Raw genomic sequence first — 16,560 nt, forward strand, 5'->3', positions numbered from 1 at the left:
AACACATATAGGCCTACACATCAATGCATCCACATATGTCCATGTATATATGTCCATGTACCCACACAAACCCCCCAAATAACTACATTTACACTGGCTCCCTGTATGTCAAAGAATTGACTTCAAAATACTAACTGTTTTTATAAAGTATTGAATGGTTTAGCCAAAATATGCCCACATAGACCCATATTTAAATAGGTGTACACTGGCTGATGATATTCATACCCAGCTGGTAGCCAGGTCTAACAAAAGCCAAAGCAAACTTGGTGAGACTGTATGTCTATAATGCATTATAATCACATTTAAAATGAATTATATTGCACTTTTAAGTAACAACTTAGATAGGTTTAAGAAGTATTATGAGTGCTGGTCATAATGCATCAAGCTCAGCAGAACAGCACATTATAACATGTATAAAGTGTATTTAAGTTGTTATGCATAATTGTAAACGTTTATAATGAGTGTTATGAAGCTTTATGAGTGTTATGAAGCCTTATGAGTGTGTAGAAGACAGACTAGGGTTAGGGTGTTCAGGGGGTGCATGTCGCCTTTCCGACATGTCGCCTTTCCGACGTTAACGAACCCTATACCTAACCCTAACCCTAGCTCTGGTTAATGGTAAGTTCAAATCCCCCAGATCTGTAGAGGGCACTGTGGAGTAAATACAAATAATGTCCGTCTCGCTGACATATTTTATTTTCTGCCCAAAAAGTGTATTTTACAGAGTAGGTGGGGTGCGTTTAGGCGTGCGGGGTTGGAGAATAGACATTCAACAACACAAAACAGCCTTTGCTTCGGTGAGTAGTGAAATGGTTTTGTTTATTTTCACTACTCTTGAGCGCTGGCACGGCAGTGGAATTCCTTGTACATGGCCAGAGCGAGGGGTCTTCCAGAGCGTTAGAGGGAACTCACTAACGCTGTGAACCAGAGCTACCCTAACCCTAACCGCACGCGGAAGCCACTAGTCGGAGTGGCGAGATGTCGGAATGGAGAAATTACCCCGTGTTCAGGTGGGGTGGTCGTCGCCACAGGGTGTCGGCAAGAACACATAGAGAACAGTCTTTGGCCTTTAGCCGGTTTTATTCCAATACAGAAAAGGTGCTGGTCTGAATGGAACAAACGAATGATAAACGACAACAAGTGCTTAGTACCTACAATAATAAATCAATAACAAAATACTGCTTGCATTACGACCACTGTTAGCTAAATACATACCTTTTTTTTTGCTTGACATATTAATGCCTAGCACAGTAAACTCATAGAAACTGAACACATTAGCATATTAAACCCAAACAATCTGTGTAAATGTATGGATTTCCCTTTAATGGAAGCAGCCATTTTGTGCAACACACATGGCTATATGATACTGAGGAAAGATCTAGAACTCAAATATAAATCTCTGCTTATATTAATAGCTGTCCAAACATTACATCACTTGTTAGGGAATCAGCCTGTCGTCAACTGAACAACAAGAGAAAATACACCACTGTAACTTATACATTTTAACTGAAGCAACATAAAGGTTACTTACCTTTAGTACAGAGACGCACACATGCAAACCACTGTAGTCAAAACTGAAACTAAACTTGGTTGAATAAAAATAACAGTTCTTTGCCAGAGGATGGCAGCTTTAGCACATGACTAGGCTTATCTGTCAGTCTCTTCCTGTATTAAGTCTCACGTGATGTCTCGCGGGATCTTGGAAGAGGGTTCATAGACTCTATTTTACAGAGTGCATTATGTGATTATAATGCATTATAGACCTGACCTTTAAGTAAAGTGTTACTGAAAACGATTACCCATTAAAATGTAAAAGAAAATGGAAATTGGCCTTTGGGACTCTGGCATATATACAGTTTACAAATATAAATAAAGAAAAATTGAACCTTGCTCATCAGCAGAAGGCTCTATAGAGCACTGGTTTTCAAAGTGGATTCCAGGGACCCCCAGGGGTCCTTGAGGGGTTTTCATGAACAAAATCACTGATAGCTAGGAACTGGTGACTAAATGGACAGTTATAGGTCTTGGGTCTTCAACTCCGAGTGTAAACATAAATGGACCAATACTTTTAACTATGTAACCAAAGGGTCCATTTGGTTCCATGTGTTCACTCTCATTCTCTCAAGAGCAAGTATTGTCCAGTGTAGGTGAAGGGTCCCAGGAATAAAATGGGGGTCCATGGCTTAATGCATATTAAACTGGGAGTCCTTCATTACAAAGGTTGAGAATAACGTTGTATGTGCCTTCTATTTATGTTTTCTACTGTATGATTTTATTTATTTTTATTATATGTTTGGCAATTGAAGTTTTTATCTTTAAATACATAAATGAACTGTTTTATTTCAACAACTGATCCTGTGTTAGTATTCATCATTTAATTCATTACAAATAGAACATAAGAGAAATAAGCTCTTAATTTCGAATTAATTTAGATTGATATTGACCCCCGCAGGAGGTTTGCGTGAAATCACAACGTCAATGTTTGGTGTTTTACTTCTTTTTTCACTGATAGCAAATATAGGCTAATGTCATTAGACCTCAGACCCCCACAACAACAATAATCATAATAAACGCAATGACTTATACAAAATTGATGTAGTAGTTATTAGCTATATTTCATATTCATAAATGCAAAGCTAATAATTCTAAGCATTTTTTAAAACTCAATGAGTTAAATATATAATCAATAATAGTTATTTAAGCGATTTTTCATATTCATACATTCAAAGTTAACAATTCTAAGGCGGACAGGGTGCAAAACATACTCTCTCTTCATGCCTTCTGGCATGGCGGAGAAAATAACTTAAGTAGAAGCAGTAGCCTATTATGGTCTATTATTATCTAATATTTATATTATTTTATATTTGGTCATTTCCTACTTAGTATTCATGATTATACAACTTGTCCCTATATTAATGCTTTTTAATAAACTTTTTCATGTTAGTGATTTCATTTTAATAATGTCTTGTTTGTTTTTACATACATGTTGGAGAATGATATTTTGTTCCCATATACACTTGAGTGTGTCTATGACACGACAATAGCAGCCACAGCCTCAAGGTTTGGAACAGCAGCCTGTGTGACAGCTTTTAACACCAGGCAACCGGGTTCATGAACACAGCCTGTCTGTCTGACAGACAGGTCTGCGTCTGCAACACGTCACGATGTGATGTGTTGTGAGCTTGTAGATTGGTTGTTGGTATACAGTATGGTTGAAGTGGTTAAACTGATTTTGATGCTACATGACATAATTTCGCTGGGGACCCCCTGGAACCTCCTCAAGGAGCCCTGTGGGGTCCCCAGACCCCACTTTGATAACCAATTATTCATGTTACTACTTTATGTTATGTCTCTTTTACTTCTAGAGCACAGCATGTCCTTTCAGAGGTCCATACTGACTTTGATAAAGTGAGTGAAGGACCACACATTGGATTGAAACTTGAAATACATAGTGCTGAATTATGTTCAAACTGACATGACTGGTTGATTTACAATGGGCGTTGCCAGGCCAGAAACACTGATCCTTGCCACACAACATGACCTTTCTTGTGTAGATCCTCTGGTGTACTCAAGGGTTACAATGAAAAGATTACTTACATAAAACATTTCACTTCAATGCAGTATAAACTTTTAAAAAACCTGGACAGCTTATTTCACTTGAGGTCCTTTGAGTGCAAATTATTTGCCTTTCTTGTTCTATATTCTGCCAGGAAAGTCTGCCTTCCCACACATTTGCTATTCCCAGTCCCAGTAAGATTTTTAAGGTTTTAAAATGTCTTCATAAAAACAATGGACCCTTTTCACAGTAACCATTAACGTATATGAATTACATAATCTTTATTACAGGCTTGTTGCCTATTCTTATTACTCTCTAGAGATGCATGTTGGATACATGTTCATGTTATTGAGCTTGACCAAATGCTAAGAATGTTATTTAAGTAACACCTTTATGCAGGTGCCAGGTTTTATGTTTACCTGCTATCCTAGATAGTTATCTGCACTAAATCATTGTTCTCCTTATATTTACATGAGCATTTAATGTCATTTCACTCTGGATAAGAGTGTCTAAACTGAACAAACTGATTACATGGACTGGCTCTGTGGATGGAGCTTGACTCTGTGGTGGTAATGGCAAAGATAACTCCATCCATACAACATAAATACATTTTTGAATAATAAAAGTACACTGAACAAACTTGGATACTTTCTTAATACATCCAAAAGTGTAGTAATAATTATGACCTGCAATGATCAGTTTAGGACAATAGTAGTTAGAGATCTACACTGGCTTTTCAGACTTCTATAGGAAACATTGATTTCCATCAAATAAATAGTAGGCCTACAATAACATCCGACACAACTGATACAAAACAAGAACTTGCACGTCAACTGCTGTCAGACAGAGTGTATATTTCAATAGATCTCGTACCTTAGTTTTAATGTACAATAATATTACTTTTGAGGAGAAAGACCGGCTCACACTACTAGAGAGCTATGGGGTTTCAACACCAGTATAAGAATACCAAAACAGGTCAAACTACTATGATCAACAGTGGTGTAAAGTAACTAAGTACATTTACTCAAGAGGTATTTTTTACTTTACTAGAATATTTCCATTTTTCTGTACTTTTACTTCTACTCCACTACATCACAGAGGCAAATATTATGCTTTTACTCCACTATTATTTGAAAATTTGAGTTACTAGTTACTTTGTAGATTTTGATTATTATTACAAAACATACATTAACCACTTCAGCCCTATATAGCCAATCTACAAGCTCACAATGCGTTATGATGCCACACATTGTGAGCTTATAGATCTGCTATTTTCAAAAGATTTGTATACAATTTATATATTTGAAAACTTGAAGTGGGACATTCTGCATAATGAGTAGCCTACTTTCTACTTTTGGTACTTTAAGTATATTTTTATGCCAATACTTTTGTACTTTTACTCAAGTCACGGAGTATGGCAGTATTGATACTTATACTTAAGTAAGACATGTGAATACTTCTTCCACCCCTGATGGTCAAAACAAGTTAATACTTTCAAAATCATTCAAAAGTAGCAGAAATAGACAATCTACACGTTGTGAACTTGTGGGGTCTGCTATTTATTTTAATTATTATTGTTATATTGTTATACATTTCTAATCCCACGATTTAGTAAAAATAATTGTTATTATCTGAGGTAATTGTGCTCCGACTAGAGTTGGGTAGAAGGTGTTGAATATTAAACAACATTATGGGAATTGGATGATAATAGTCTTTACACACTGATTTGAATGCATACAGATGCAAGCAGATGTTTTCCATAAGCAGGCTGCGATCTTTAGTGGAAGTGGTAGAGTAGTGAAGAATGTTATTGTCAGTCTGAAAATAAATAGCAGCATTATATTAAATACGTATGTCATCATGCAGGAATGATAGTTGACAGGGAGTAACATAAATGTCCACACAATCAAATCAGGTGTTAGATTATTATTAGTGAGTTCTCTCTACGGTATGCCAAACAGCTTAACATCTGTTATATTCTGATATACATAAACTGTATATGCTAATACTAAATAAAGCTGGCAGCATACTTTTATGAAAATAATTTCACATTTCTACTTGTGACAACATAATAGCGCACGCACACTTATGGTGAATTGGAAAAATATATAGCTATTTGTTACATCTGATAATTAACACTCAAATTCACAATATATTGTTGCCATCAATATTCATTTTAACAGGCTTCTCTGTCTGAAGTCCCAGCCAAAATGTGTTCATGCAAACATTACAATGGACCCTGCCTATTCATATGAGCCATTAATCCTCATTTTTAGTTCATGTGCATCTGTATCTATTCTGCTGCCACTTATCGTCACACATACTAGAAATATTTATAGTAAGCAGTACAGATGCCAGGTTTCATATACTTATTTTGCCATCATCCTGATTAGTCATGGCCCCTTGTCTCTGGTGCAATGTGTAGGTCATGTCATCACTTAATGTCTAAAAGACTAGTAGTAGTCGACAGGAGAAACGGTTTAACATTTGCTCAGTGTTCGGATCAACTCTCACTTGAAAATGTGGGTGGTCCTTAAAAGGACCGTTGTTTCTTCTTAGCAGACTAAGTAGTTTACTTGGAGCTGGTGTACTTGGTGACAGCCTTGGTGCCCTCAGACACGGCGTGCTTGGCCAGCTCACCGGGGAGCAGCAGGCGGACGGCGGTCTGAATTTCCCTGGATGAGATGGTGCGGCGCTTGTTGTAGTTAGCCAGTTTGGAGGCTTCACCGGCGATGCGCTCAAAGATGTCGTTGACGAAGGAGTTCATGATGCCCATGGCCTTGGAAGAGATACCGGTGTCAGGATGGACCTGCTTCATGACCTTGTAGATGTAGATGGCATAACTCTCCTTCCTGGACTTTCTGCGCTTCTTGCCGCCCTTGGCTGCAGTCTTGGTGACAGCTTTCTTAGAGCCCTTCTTGGGCGCTGGCTTGGCGGGTTCAGGCATGATTCACTCTCAAAGGCTGCAGCTAGAAGTAACGACTACACTGCGTCGCACCGGTATTTATACCAGGCCAATGCAAATGAAGTGTGCTACTCCCAGCACATGATTGGTGCCACTGCTTATGTGACCCACAGAGGGAGGTGCCACACACTGTCTTTGTTTCTGCACAATGTGTTCCCTCCTGCATCATCCATTCCATTTGTCCCGCTAAAATGTAGACTAGGGATGAAGTATAATAAACATTTAGGGCAAATTTATATTTTAATTGGAATCAATAGTTCTAATCCACGCTCCAAATTCAATCCAGTTGTAACATACTTTCTATCGATGCATAATTTAGTCCACTAACTATTGCAAATCCGAGATGATACTTCTATGATCCATGTCCCTGACCAGTTGTACCACAACAAAGGTCATGATTTGATCATGTTCATTATAGCTGGGATGAGTGAGGTCTCTGACTTCATACACATACTTGGAGACCGAGACATGTGTAATGTTGTGACATTAATTAAGTGGTTCGCTTTAAACGGTCCCATATGGTCTATAGCGAGTAGGATTCCTGGTTTGAACCCAGACTGGCCGGGTTCGACTCCCGTGGGAATCTAACTAAACTAAATCAGGGACTATGACGCTGGCAAGTGGTGTGAATTCAAACTGTGTTAGTCCCCCCCCCCCCCCCCCCCCCCAAATAAAACTGTTTATAATTATAAGCATAGTAGCACGGTAAAATAAAGTCACTCTCTAGACTAGACAATTGGTCTCCCTATCTTAACTCCATTCCTTATCTTAATCTTGACTATATAAAGCGTCTTGTAACAACTACATTCGAGTTATATTACTCATCCTCCTGGAATGTTAATTGTAGCTTGCTGGAAGATGTTCACACGTTCAATGTGCAGAGTTGTACACCCTCAACTTTAACTGTCTTGATAAGTGGCATGTGCATGTTGAATCATGGCCACAACCGTCTACTTTCCTAGAGCCAACCCTGCCCCCCACTGGCAACTCTGAACAGCATACATACGGACGTAGAGTCATGCTAGCATGGCTGTTTATAAGTGTTCATAAATGATCCCCTCAATGTTTGTATGACAGTTTATTCAAATAACACAAAAACGCATATACGCTATCAATTTCATTATGAAAGTCAACTCTGTATTGAAAGTGTGGGTGGCTCTTAAAAAAGCCTTTGGTTGTTGGTAGAAGTCAGTCAGTCATTTATCCGCCGAAGCCATACAGAGTGCGTCCCTGTCTCTTCAGAGCATAGACAACATCCATGGCGGTCACGGTCTTTCTCTTGGCGTGCTCAGTGTAGGTGACGGCGTCACGAATCACGTTCTCCAGGAAAACCTTAAGAACACCACGTGTCTCCTCGTAGATCAGACCGGAGATACGCTTCACACCGCCACGGCGAGCCAGACGGCGGATAGCGGGCTTGGTGATACCCTGGATGTTATCACGAAGCACCTTACGATGGCGCTTGGCGCCTCCTTTACCGAGACCTTTTCCTCCCTTGCTTTTTAAATATACTTTATTGTATTTTCACAAGTTTACAATGTATGCATGGCCACACAACATGGCAATAAATGGCAATATACATCAATACATATTTGCAATATACATCAATACGTCTTTACAAAAATATAGTGTTTTTTTTTTTTTTTTTTTTTTACAGTGTTAATAGGTGCCATGGTGTCAGTTTCTTTTTTCGTGCGTCCAGGGTTCTTTGTCTTTTGAGTTCAGTTTGGACTTGTTTGAAGACCACCTCTCCCGAGATGGCCTCCTGGTGAATTACCATGGCACACCTGGTTTTCCACAACTTATCTACAACAGTGCATATAATATTCCAATAAAAATCCTGTTCTACTGCAGACACCCTTTCCTCAAAGACCCCATACATGGCAGACATATAACCAATCTTAATTTTAAAACCAATTTGTGGCATCTTCCCCCACACAACCCTAGATCTCGGACAGTCTACAAGCAGGTGCTCTATAGTCTCATCTGCGCCACAATTTAGTATTGGGCATTTAACGGTTTTAACGAAGCAGCTCCATTTGACCACTGCTCGTACTGCTAGTCTCCTCACAGAGACCAGCCACATGACGTCTCTCTTTTTCTCGGAGATATTTTTACTACTAATATTTTTAATACAAACCCGCTTTTGATTTTCATCAAGGTACTTGTAGGGAAAAATGCCACCATATAAATCATTAGATATCTTACCATATATACATTTACTTGTCATTTCATCCCAGTTAATATTTAAGTGTGCAGAGTTTGACAACAGGTCACCATACATCACTTTAAAATAAGGCCCTTTCCTCCCTTGCCTCGACCTGACATTTTGATATATCTGTATGATTAGAACAGAAGTAACTCCCATAGTCTAAGCCATGCCAATTTATCTGTGTTCAGAGGACGTATAGGAAGACAGGCAGCCTGCTCTGCACTGGGCGTTGCCTAAAAAGCTGCAGCCCACCCCCTTTATTCTGTGTTATGCATGACAATGACTTCTCTAACGGTTATTTTGGGCATGGTTATAAAGCTGAGAGTGGAAGTAAATATTCCCACTTATCCGGCAGTAAGTATAGCATGTATTTTTTTAGAATACTTAATTATAAATAAAAACACTCACAACACAACATCCACATTATCACAGTCATGAGTAGGTTCGCAGTCACAAAAAAAAACATATCTAAACTTAGATAGTGAAATAGAGTGGAAAGATATAATATACAGTAATAGAGAATATACAGTCATATCATTTATACTATTTGCTCATGACAAATAAATGTTACAAGTATAGTAATTAGTAGCTGATATGATGTAGTAAAGACAGATTTCTCAGACAATAACACAAAAACAGTATATCAATAGTACAATGTAGGCGGATTTCTATGGGTGTGTGTAACAGATTATCTATCTATCTATCTATCTATCTATCTATCTATCTATCTATCTAGATCTATTTACACTGTTATTTTAAAACAATGGTGAAAATGGAATCCATGTTGGACATGGGCTCAGATTATCCTAAAATCCCCTGTCCCATGTTGACTGTGCAAAAGTTATATCTGATCATTATGTTTATATAACATATGTTACTGTTTAAACTTTGTGGTGCTGCTATTCTTGTCTCCCTTATAACATTTATTTCAATGGGACAAACATGGATAATCTATTCTAGATGTTCATTTTCACTGAGCTCTAGAATATTTCAAATGCATCACCTGGGGGTGAAGCGACTAAAATAGGCTACCTAATGAGACATTTAGAAAGGCACACTTAAAACAGTGGACTATGTAATTAATATATATTTTTGGCTTTCATCCGTCTCCCTTGTCTTTTGTAATGGCTTCTATGTAAAGGTTATATTATAACAGCATCCCTTTCTGAGTTTGTCCTTACCCTTCACACTTGCAGTAACCTAGACGTTTTTTTTGTTGCTTTTACTCTTACTTTTAAGGGCCATATCAACTATTTGCATATAATTGTTCCTCTATTGGTCATTGCAATATGGTACATTTTTTCCCCTGGCACTACTCCAGGTAATTTTGGATTTGATCTAAGAACGTACATGTCAATCACCACTAGCAAAACCAAAGATGTAGGGGTTAATACCTTTACAGTCTATGGTTAATACATTTAGCTAACGATTATTGGGGGGGGGGGGGGGGGCATTTCAAATTCAGAGGAAAGCCTCAAGCCTTTCCTCAAAAATGTAGTGATGGTGGAGACCTTGCAGGATAGCTTAGACACAGCCACCTCCAAAACATGTTGCCAATGGTTTATGGTTATGGTCATTAAACATGAAAATGAGGAAATAAAAAAACTCTTATAAAAAGTTGTGGTTGGCTCTTAAAAGAGCCTTTTTTTGAAGGGGGGGGTAGATTTTTAACAGTTTACTTCTTTTTAGGAGCTGCCTTCTTTGCTGCCTTGGGTTTGGCAACCTTCTTGGCTGGGGCTTTCTTGGCTGCTGCGGGCTTCTTGGCTACTTTCTTGGGGCTCTTGGTGGCTTTCTTCGGGCTTTTAGCTGCTACCTTCTTGGCGGCAGGCTTCTTGGCTTTCTTCGGTGATTTCTTGGCGGCTACAGGCTTCTTTGCTGCTACCTTCTTTGGCTTTTTAGCCGCGGCGGGTTTCTTGACAGCTGCGGGCTTCTTTGCTTTGACAGCTTTCTTAACAGCAGGCTTCTTCGCTTTTACTGCTACAACTTTCTTGTTCATCTTGAAAGAGCCAGATGCGCCGGTACCTTTGGTCTGAACCAGAGTGCCTTTTGCTACCAGGCTCTTGACGGCGATCTTGACGCGGGCCTTGTTCTTCTCCACATCGTAGCCGCCGGCAGTCAGAGCTTTCTTGACCGCAGCCAGGGACACACCGCTCCGTTCCTTAGAGGCGGACACGGCCTTGACGACAAGCTCAGCGACGCTGGGGCCGGTCTTCTTGGGTCGGGGAGCTGCCTTCTTCTTGGCGGCCTTGGCCGGGGTTGGAGCTGGTGCGACTTCTGCCATGATTCGAATAGTATTTCGTCTTAATGCAAAGTCTCTCTCGACACGGTAGACTAGACTCTGGAGTGAAGGGGGCTGAACTTAAACACAGCATGAGAACCATGTAGAGTCATCGCACACAGAGCCCCTCTTCTCTAGGTGGCTTAATGTGCCACTTGTGTTTTCTCCTCGACAAAAACAATATATTATAAACGAGTGTGTATATTATGAAATATAAAAAAGGGCACACCTTCTAGCACACAAGTGCCTTTTTGTCATGGACATTATTTGAGATGCGAAGCACGCTCTGGTTTTGTATTGATAGGCTCAACATCTCACTCTTCAACGGACAAAACACAATTCATCCATCGTTTTTCTTCTAAAACGATGTTAAACTATGTTACATTAACACCAATCCTCTTAATCCTTTTAGCAGACATACCCGACGACAGGATAACATAAACTATACTCTTGTTTTATTATCCTCTGACCCCTTACATGTTTTAAATGATGAATATCAACTGTTGCCCTCCGGGAGGCGGTTTAGAGTCCCTAAATATGAGAAAAACAGGCTAAAGAACTCTTTTGTACATCAGTCTGTTCGGCTTTTAAACCAAAGTCGGTAAACCAAAAGGATTTGTTCTACTGTTCTTGTTTCTGTCTGCTTCTGTGATGTATGTCCTGTAATGTACTTTGTGTAATGTATTGTGTATGTCCTGGCTGTATCTTGAGCGGTGACGTCATGGACACAAAGCAAATTTCGGTGAAAGCTGACAATAAAGTTGTATCGTATCGTATCGTATCGTATCGTATCCGTTTAGTTATAAATAGAAGGTTTTCCGACCTTAGTAAACACACTCCAGTTGATGGCAGCAACTCTCATTGGCAGCTATTGAATGGAGGAAAGCTTTGTTAATTTGTGGACAAATAACTTACTGTGAGTAATTAACAGATCAAACTAAAGGAAACCTATCTTAAGCTTATCTAAAGCTAAAGTAAGCTTATCTTATACAATCAACGGTTTGTCTGTACCTTGCTTATGGAGACATGCTGGTGCACAAGCCAGCACGTACCCTTCACATTTTAAAACATCATAATGAAATTTATCCTGCTGCATCCTGATTTATGATTAATTCATCATTGCGTTCTGTATGAAAACATTGGGACTGCCATAGCAAATATGTCCATCCCCTTTATAGTAGCCATGGTTCACATGATGACTGTCATGGAATGACAGTCATCATGTTTCAGGGCTACCTTTATAGCAGCAGGGGACAGAACTGATCAGTAAATATATCACAAGTGAACTGTTGCTGTAAGTTACTTTCTTTGGTATAAAGCTACCTGGGAGCAAATATGTATTACTCATATATTTTAAATGACACATCGTCTGATTTTGATTGATTGAATACTTTATTAACAGTTTGCAAATATTACAGTGGTACTATTTTACAATTATGCTAAAAGGATATATGCACAGCAAACCGTTTAGGGGGAGGGGGGGGGGCATTTCTGGTGTTGGGCTTAGATTACTTTTGAATTTCCAGTTTACAATAAATACATTTTTACAAGTCGTAAGTCAAAGCTAGAAATACATGGCAAGGTAATAACAATCCTACATTTCATAAATATTACATGGCAGTATCAAAATCATACATTTCATCATCCCCTCAACACATTAAATGGAAAAATCATATTTATACATTTCATAAGGCTTTACTAGTATATTTAATTTCAAACACATCCGTGGTCCTGGTGACTGATTTTATTTTTTTAAATTGAGAAACAAAAAAGTGGCCCTCTCACGCATTAGGATAGCTGTCACCAGAACCAGGAGACATTAATGGTATTTAGAGATGGACCCGTCACTGATCACACAGCCCATTAGAGCAGACCGTTATGGGAATTACACATTTGCCTTGAAAAGAATCGAAGAAAAAATACCTTTAGACGTTATACTGACCTACTATATATATTTAGCATTTTCACTGCTATAATTACATCCATAACGTTATAGCTGATATGACTAGCAGTCTTATGAAGTGGAAATCTTTTACAGAAATAAGTGGGTGGCTCTTAAAAGAGCCGTTTTGGGGTTTTGTCAGCGATTTACAAGTTTAAGCACGTTCTCCACGGATACGACGGGCCAGCTGGATGTCTTTGGGCATGATGGTCACCCTCTTGGCGTGGATGGCGCACAGGTTGGTGTCTTCAAACAGACCGACCAGATAAGCCTCAGCTGACTCCTGGAGAGCCATGACAGCGGAGCTCTGGAAGCGCAGGTCGGTCTTGAAGTCCTGGGCGATTTCCCTCACCAGGCGCTGGAAGGGCAGCTTACGGATCAGCAGCTCGGTAGATTTCTGGTAACGACGGATCTCCCTCAGAGCCACTGTACCGGGACGGTAACGGTGAGGCTTCTTCACTCCACCGGTTGCCGGTGCGCTCTTACGAGCAGCCTTGGTGGCGAGCTGCTTCCTTGGGGCTTTGCCACCGGTGGACTTGCGGGCGGTTTGTTTGGTTCTTGCCATTTCTCTCTGTCTGACTCTATAGAGTAGAGATAGAAGTTGTGATGAATCGAGCGCAAACTCCTGCACTTTATCTCAGCGACTCTGAGACGCCGTCTTTCTCTGATTGGTCTCTGGTCAGGAACCTCCTTGTTTGGGGAGGAACCAGAGTTTAGACTCGGAGGAACGACACGTCATGAGTCTAGTGCTGATTGGTGGGGCGCTCATACACAGTCAGCCCGCGCTCTCATTCATGGTCAGGAACCTCCTTCTCTGGGAGGAACCGTTCAGGCCACCTAGTAGTGATTGGAGGGGAACTCATACACACTCACCCCGCGCTCTCATTCATATTTATGATTGGTGGGGCGCTCACAGACAGTACTGAGTTGAAGATATAAAAAGCTTCGTGTTCCTTTCCACCGGCACATTTCTTCGTAGATTAACTCAAGAAATAACAGTAAAAAATGTCAGGAAGAGGCAAGACCGGAGGAAAGTCCAGGGCCAAGGCGAAGACCCGCTCATCTCGTGCCGGGCTTCAGTTCCCCGTTGGACGTGTCCACAGGCTGCTGCGTAAAGGCAACTATGCTCAGCGTGTCGGTGCCGGCGCCCCGGTCTATCTGGCGGCTGTTCTCGAGTATCTGACCGCTGAGATCCTGGAGCTGGCTGGAAACGCTGCCCGTGACAACAAGAAGTCTCGTATCATTCCCCGTCATCTCCAGCTGGCCGTCCGCAACGACGAGGAGCTCAACAGACTGCTGGGTGGAGTGACCATCGCTCAGGGTGGTGTGCTGCCAAACATCCAGGCTGTTCTGCTCCCCAAGAAGACCGAGAAAGCCGCCAAGAAATAAATCATCTTCATTCAACAGAACAAACCCCACAAAGGCTCTTTTAAGAGCCACCCACCATTTCAATATAAAGAGTCTCTTCTGAAATCTAATGAAATGTATCCTGTGTTTTACCGTGCAATACAATAAAACGTAATGTCACGCATCTAATATTCTCAATTGGTCATTTAGTCACTTATACCTTAATCACATGCATGCCTTTTTAATTCTCTCGGTAATGCTCCGATTAGGTCTTATGGGAACCCTTTCTGAAATGAGAAATCAATTGGCGTCATGATTTGCCAAATGACACAGACCTTTACTGATCAGCTTAGAGGTTAATTTAGGCACAACAGAATGAAACGCACTATCGGTATATCCTACTATAATTCTAGTATATATAATACAACTAGTGTAGAGTTGGCCTTAGATCCAGACATCAGATTTTATAACGGTATAGACCATATGTTTACAAATAATTATATTAGTGTCAGTTGTTTACTTGAATCCTTTTCTACTAAGGAAAAAATAAGACGACTAGAATAATAATTCCCAGCAGTTTGTCAGGTCTAGCATACAAACGGGTGGGACGAGAAAGGATTACCACTTTTTTGAAAATATGGGTGGCCCTTAAAAGGACCTTTGTGTTTATAGCAAACTAAGTAGTTTTACTTGGCGCTGGTGTACTTGGTGACAGCCTTGGTGCCCTCAGACACGGCGTGCTTGGCCAGCTCACCGGGGAGCAGCAGGCGGACGGCGGTCTGAATCTCCCTGGATGTGATAGTGCGGCGCTTGTTGTAGTTAGCCAGTTTGGAGGCTTCACCGGCGATGCGCTCGAAGATATCGTTGACAAAGGAATTCATGATGCCCATGGCCTTGGAAGAGATACCGGTGTCAGGGTGGACCTGCTTCATGACCTTGTAGATGTAGATGGCATAACTCTCCTTCCTGGACTTTCTGCGCTTCTTGCCGCCCTTAGCGGCGCTCTTGGTGACGGCTTTCTTGGAGCCCTTCTTGGGCGCTGGCTTTGCTACGACTTCAGGCATTGTGTTGATCTTCAAATGCGTGTCCGCGAAGAGTGACTTCAAACGCGCCTCCCCAGTCTTTATACAGAGCTAATGCAAATGCAGTGTGCGACTCCCAGCATATGATTGGCTGATCTTGCCACACAAAGAGAGTGGTGTGGTGTCTTTGTTCATGCATAGTGTTTTGCCGCTTGTATTGTTCTATTATCCCTGTGACATTTTTGAGGGGATAAATATACATTAACGTTACATTTATAATTTAATTCGAGGTACAGGTTTTCACTGAGTGCATCATTTAAATCCAGTAGTAATACATGTTATAACAATGCATAATGTATCATCTATTGCTATCTATTAATCAATGCTGTGTTCAACATATTACCAGTTTTAATAACATGAACATGAAAGTGTCTCTGTGCTTTCTCTGTTACTGTCCCATATGGTCTACTCTAGCAGTTAGGATTCCTGGTTTTCAGCCTGGCTGCCTGGGTTCAACTCCCAGTATGGGAGTCAGGGTCAGGGAGTATGATTTGGCAGATATTATGTAGCTGTGTGCATCTAGTCTGCATTCAATTGTTACAATACAATAAATAGTGGGTTATAAACCTACTAGTAGCTAGGTTAAATAAAGATACTCTCTAGACCAGACAAAATATAAGAAAACAAATCTACATCCTGTAAGCAAGCAGTAAGCAATCTATATATGCTTACTGCTGTTGCTGCTATGACACCTGAATTTCCCCATGGGGAAATTCAGAAAAGACCTATATTGATATAGGTCCAAACAAAACAATCAGCTTGTGTGTATTTTGTAGTGTGTAATGTGATATTAACTGAAGACAACTGTTGCAACAAGCTGTGAGCTTGTAGATCTTCTATTTTTGAGCAGCCTCAAACCCTAAGTATAACATAGGGTTAAAGTAGTTACCATGGACTAAAGGAGCAGTTCACCCCAAAAATTACTTATTTTCTATCAATTACACACCCCATGAAGCCTTGAATTCATGGAGACTCTTTTGTTTTTGTCACATTACTAAGCCAATAATGGAGCCTCAGTAGGAAACTCTTTTAGTCTCCTACCAGAGATTCCGCCGGTCATCAAATTATTGGCTACTGCGACAAAAACAAAAAAATCTCCATGAATTCAAGGCTTCATGGGGTGTGTAATTTACAGAAAATAAGTAATTTTTAGTTCCAGAACTACCCCTTTAAATGAC

General features: G+C 40.3%; 6 protein-coding genes across 6 annotated transcripts; 1 reads left to right on the forward strand and 5 right to left on the reverse strand.

Annotated features, from left to right (window-relative positions):
* Nucleotides 1-6,128: 6,128 nt before the first annotated feature.
* Nucleotides 6,129-6,503, reverse strand: LOC311059084 (histone H2B-like; the record flags this gene model as incomplete). Its single annotated transcript, XM_084076708.1, has 1 exon — nucleotides 6,129-6,503. The coding sequence occupies one exon, from the start codon at nucleotides 6,501-6,503 to the stop codon at nucleotides 6,129-6,131; it is 375 nt and encodes a 124-aa protein (XP_083932834.1).
* Nucleotides 6,504-7,721: 1,218 nt separating this feature from the next.
* On the reverse strand, nucleotides 7,722-8,301 carry LOC311058506 (histone H4-like; the record flags this gene model as incomplete). The annotated part of the gene is made up of 2 exons (XM_084075967.1): nucleotides 7,722-8,015; nucleotides 8,254-8,301. The coding sequence occupies 2 exons, from the start codon at nucleotides 8,299-8,301 to the stop codon at nucleotides 7,722-7,724; spliced, it is 342 nt and encodes a 113-aa protein (XP_083932093.1).
* Nucleotides 8,302-10,408: 2,107 nt separating this feature from the next.
* Nucleotides 10,409-11,014, reverse strand: LOC311058794 (histone H1-like; the record flags this gene model as incomplete). The annotated part of the gene is made up of 1 exon (XM_084076291.1): nucleotides 10,409-11,014. The coding sequence occupies one exon, from the start codon at nucleotides 11,012-11,014 to the stop codon at nucleotides 10,409-10,411; it is 606 nt and encodes a 201-aa protein (XP_083932417.1).
* A 2,093-nt stretch (nucleotides 11,015-13,107) lies between these two features.
* On the reverse strand, nucleotides 13,108-13,518 carry LOC311059004 (histone H3.2; the record flags this gene model as incomplete). Its single annotated transcript, XM_084076575.1, has 1 exon — nucleotides 13,108-13,518. One exon carries the CDS (start codon nucleotides 13,516-13,518, stop codon nucleotides 13,108-13,110), a length of 411 nt encoding a protein of 136 aa, XP_083932701.1.
* A 440-nt stretch (nucleotides 13,519-13,958) lies between these two features.
* LOC311059153 (histone H2A-like) lies at nucleotides 13,959-14,342 on the forward strand (the record flags this gene model as incomplete). Its single annotated transcript, XM_084076836.1, has 1 exon — nucleotides 13,959-14,342. The coding sequence occupies one exon, from the start codon at nucleotides 13,959-13,961 to the stop codon at nucleotides 14,340-14,342; it is 384 nt and encodes a 127-aa protein (XP_083932962.1).
* Nucleotides 14,343-14,986: 644 nt separating this feature from the next.
* Nucleotides 14,987-15,364, reverse strand: LOC311058242 (histone H2B-like; the record flags this gene model as incomplete). Its single annotated transcript, XM_084075611.1, has 1 exon — nucleotides 14,987-15,364. One exon carries the CDS (start codon nucleotides 15,362-15,364, stop codon nucleotides 14,987-14,989), a length of 378 nt encoding a protein of 125 aa, XP_083931737.1.
* Nucleotides 15,365-16,560: the final 1,196 nt, after the last annotated feature.

This window comes from Gymnoscopelus microlampas (genome assembly GCF_963454915.1).
Source record: "Gymnoscopelus microlampas genome assembly, chromosome: 13".
Taxonomy (NCBI): Eukaryota; Metazoa; Chordata; class Actinopteri; order Myctophiformes; family Myctophidae; genus Gymnoscopelus; species Gymnoscopelus microlampas.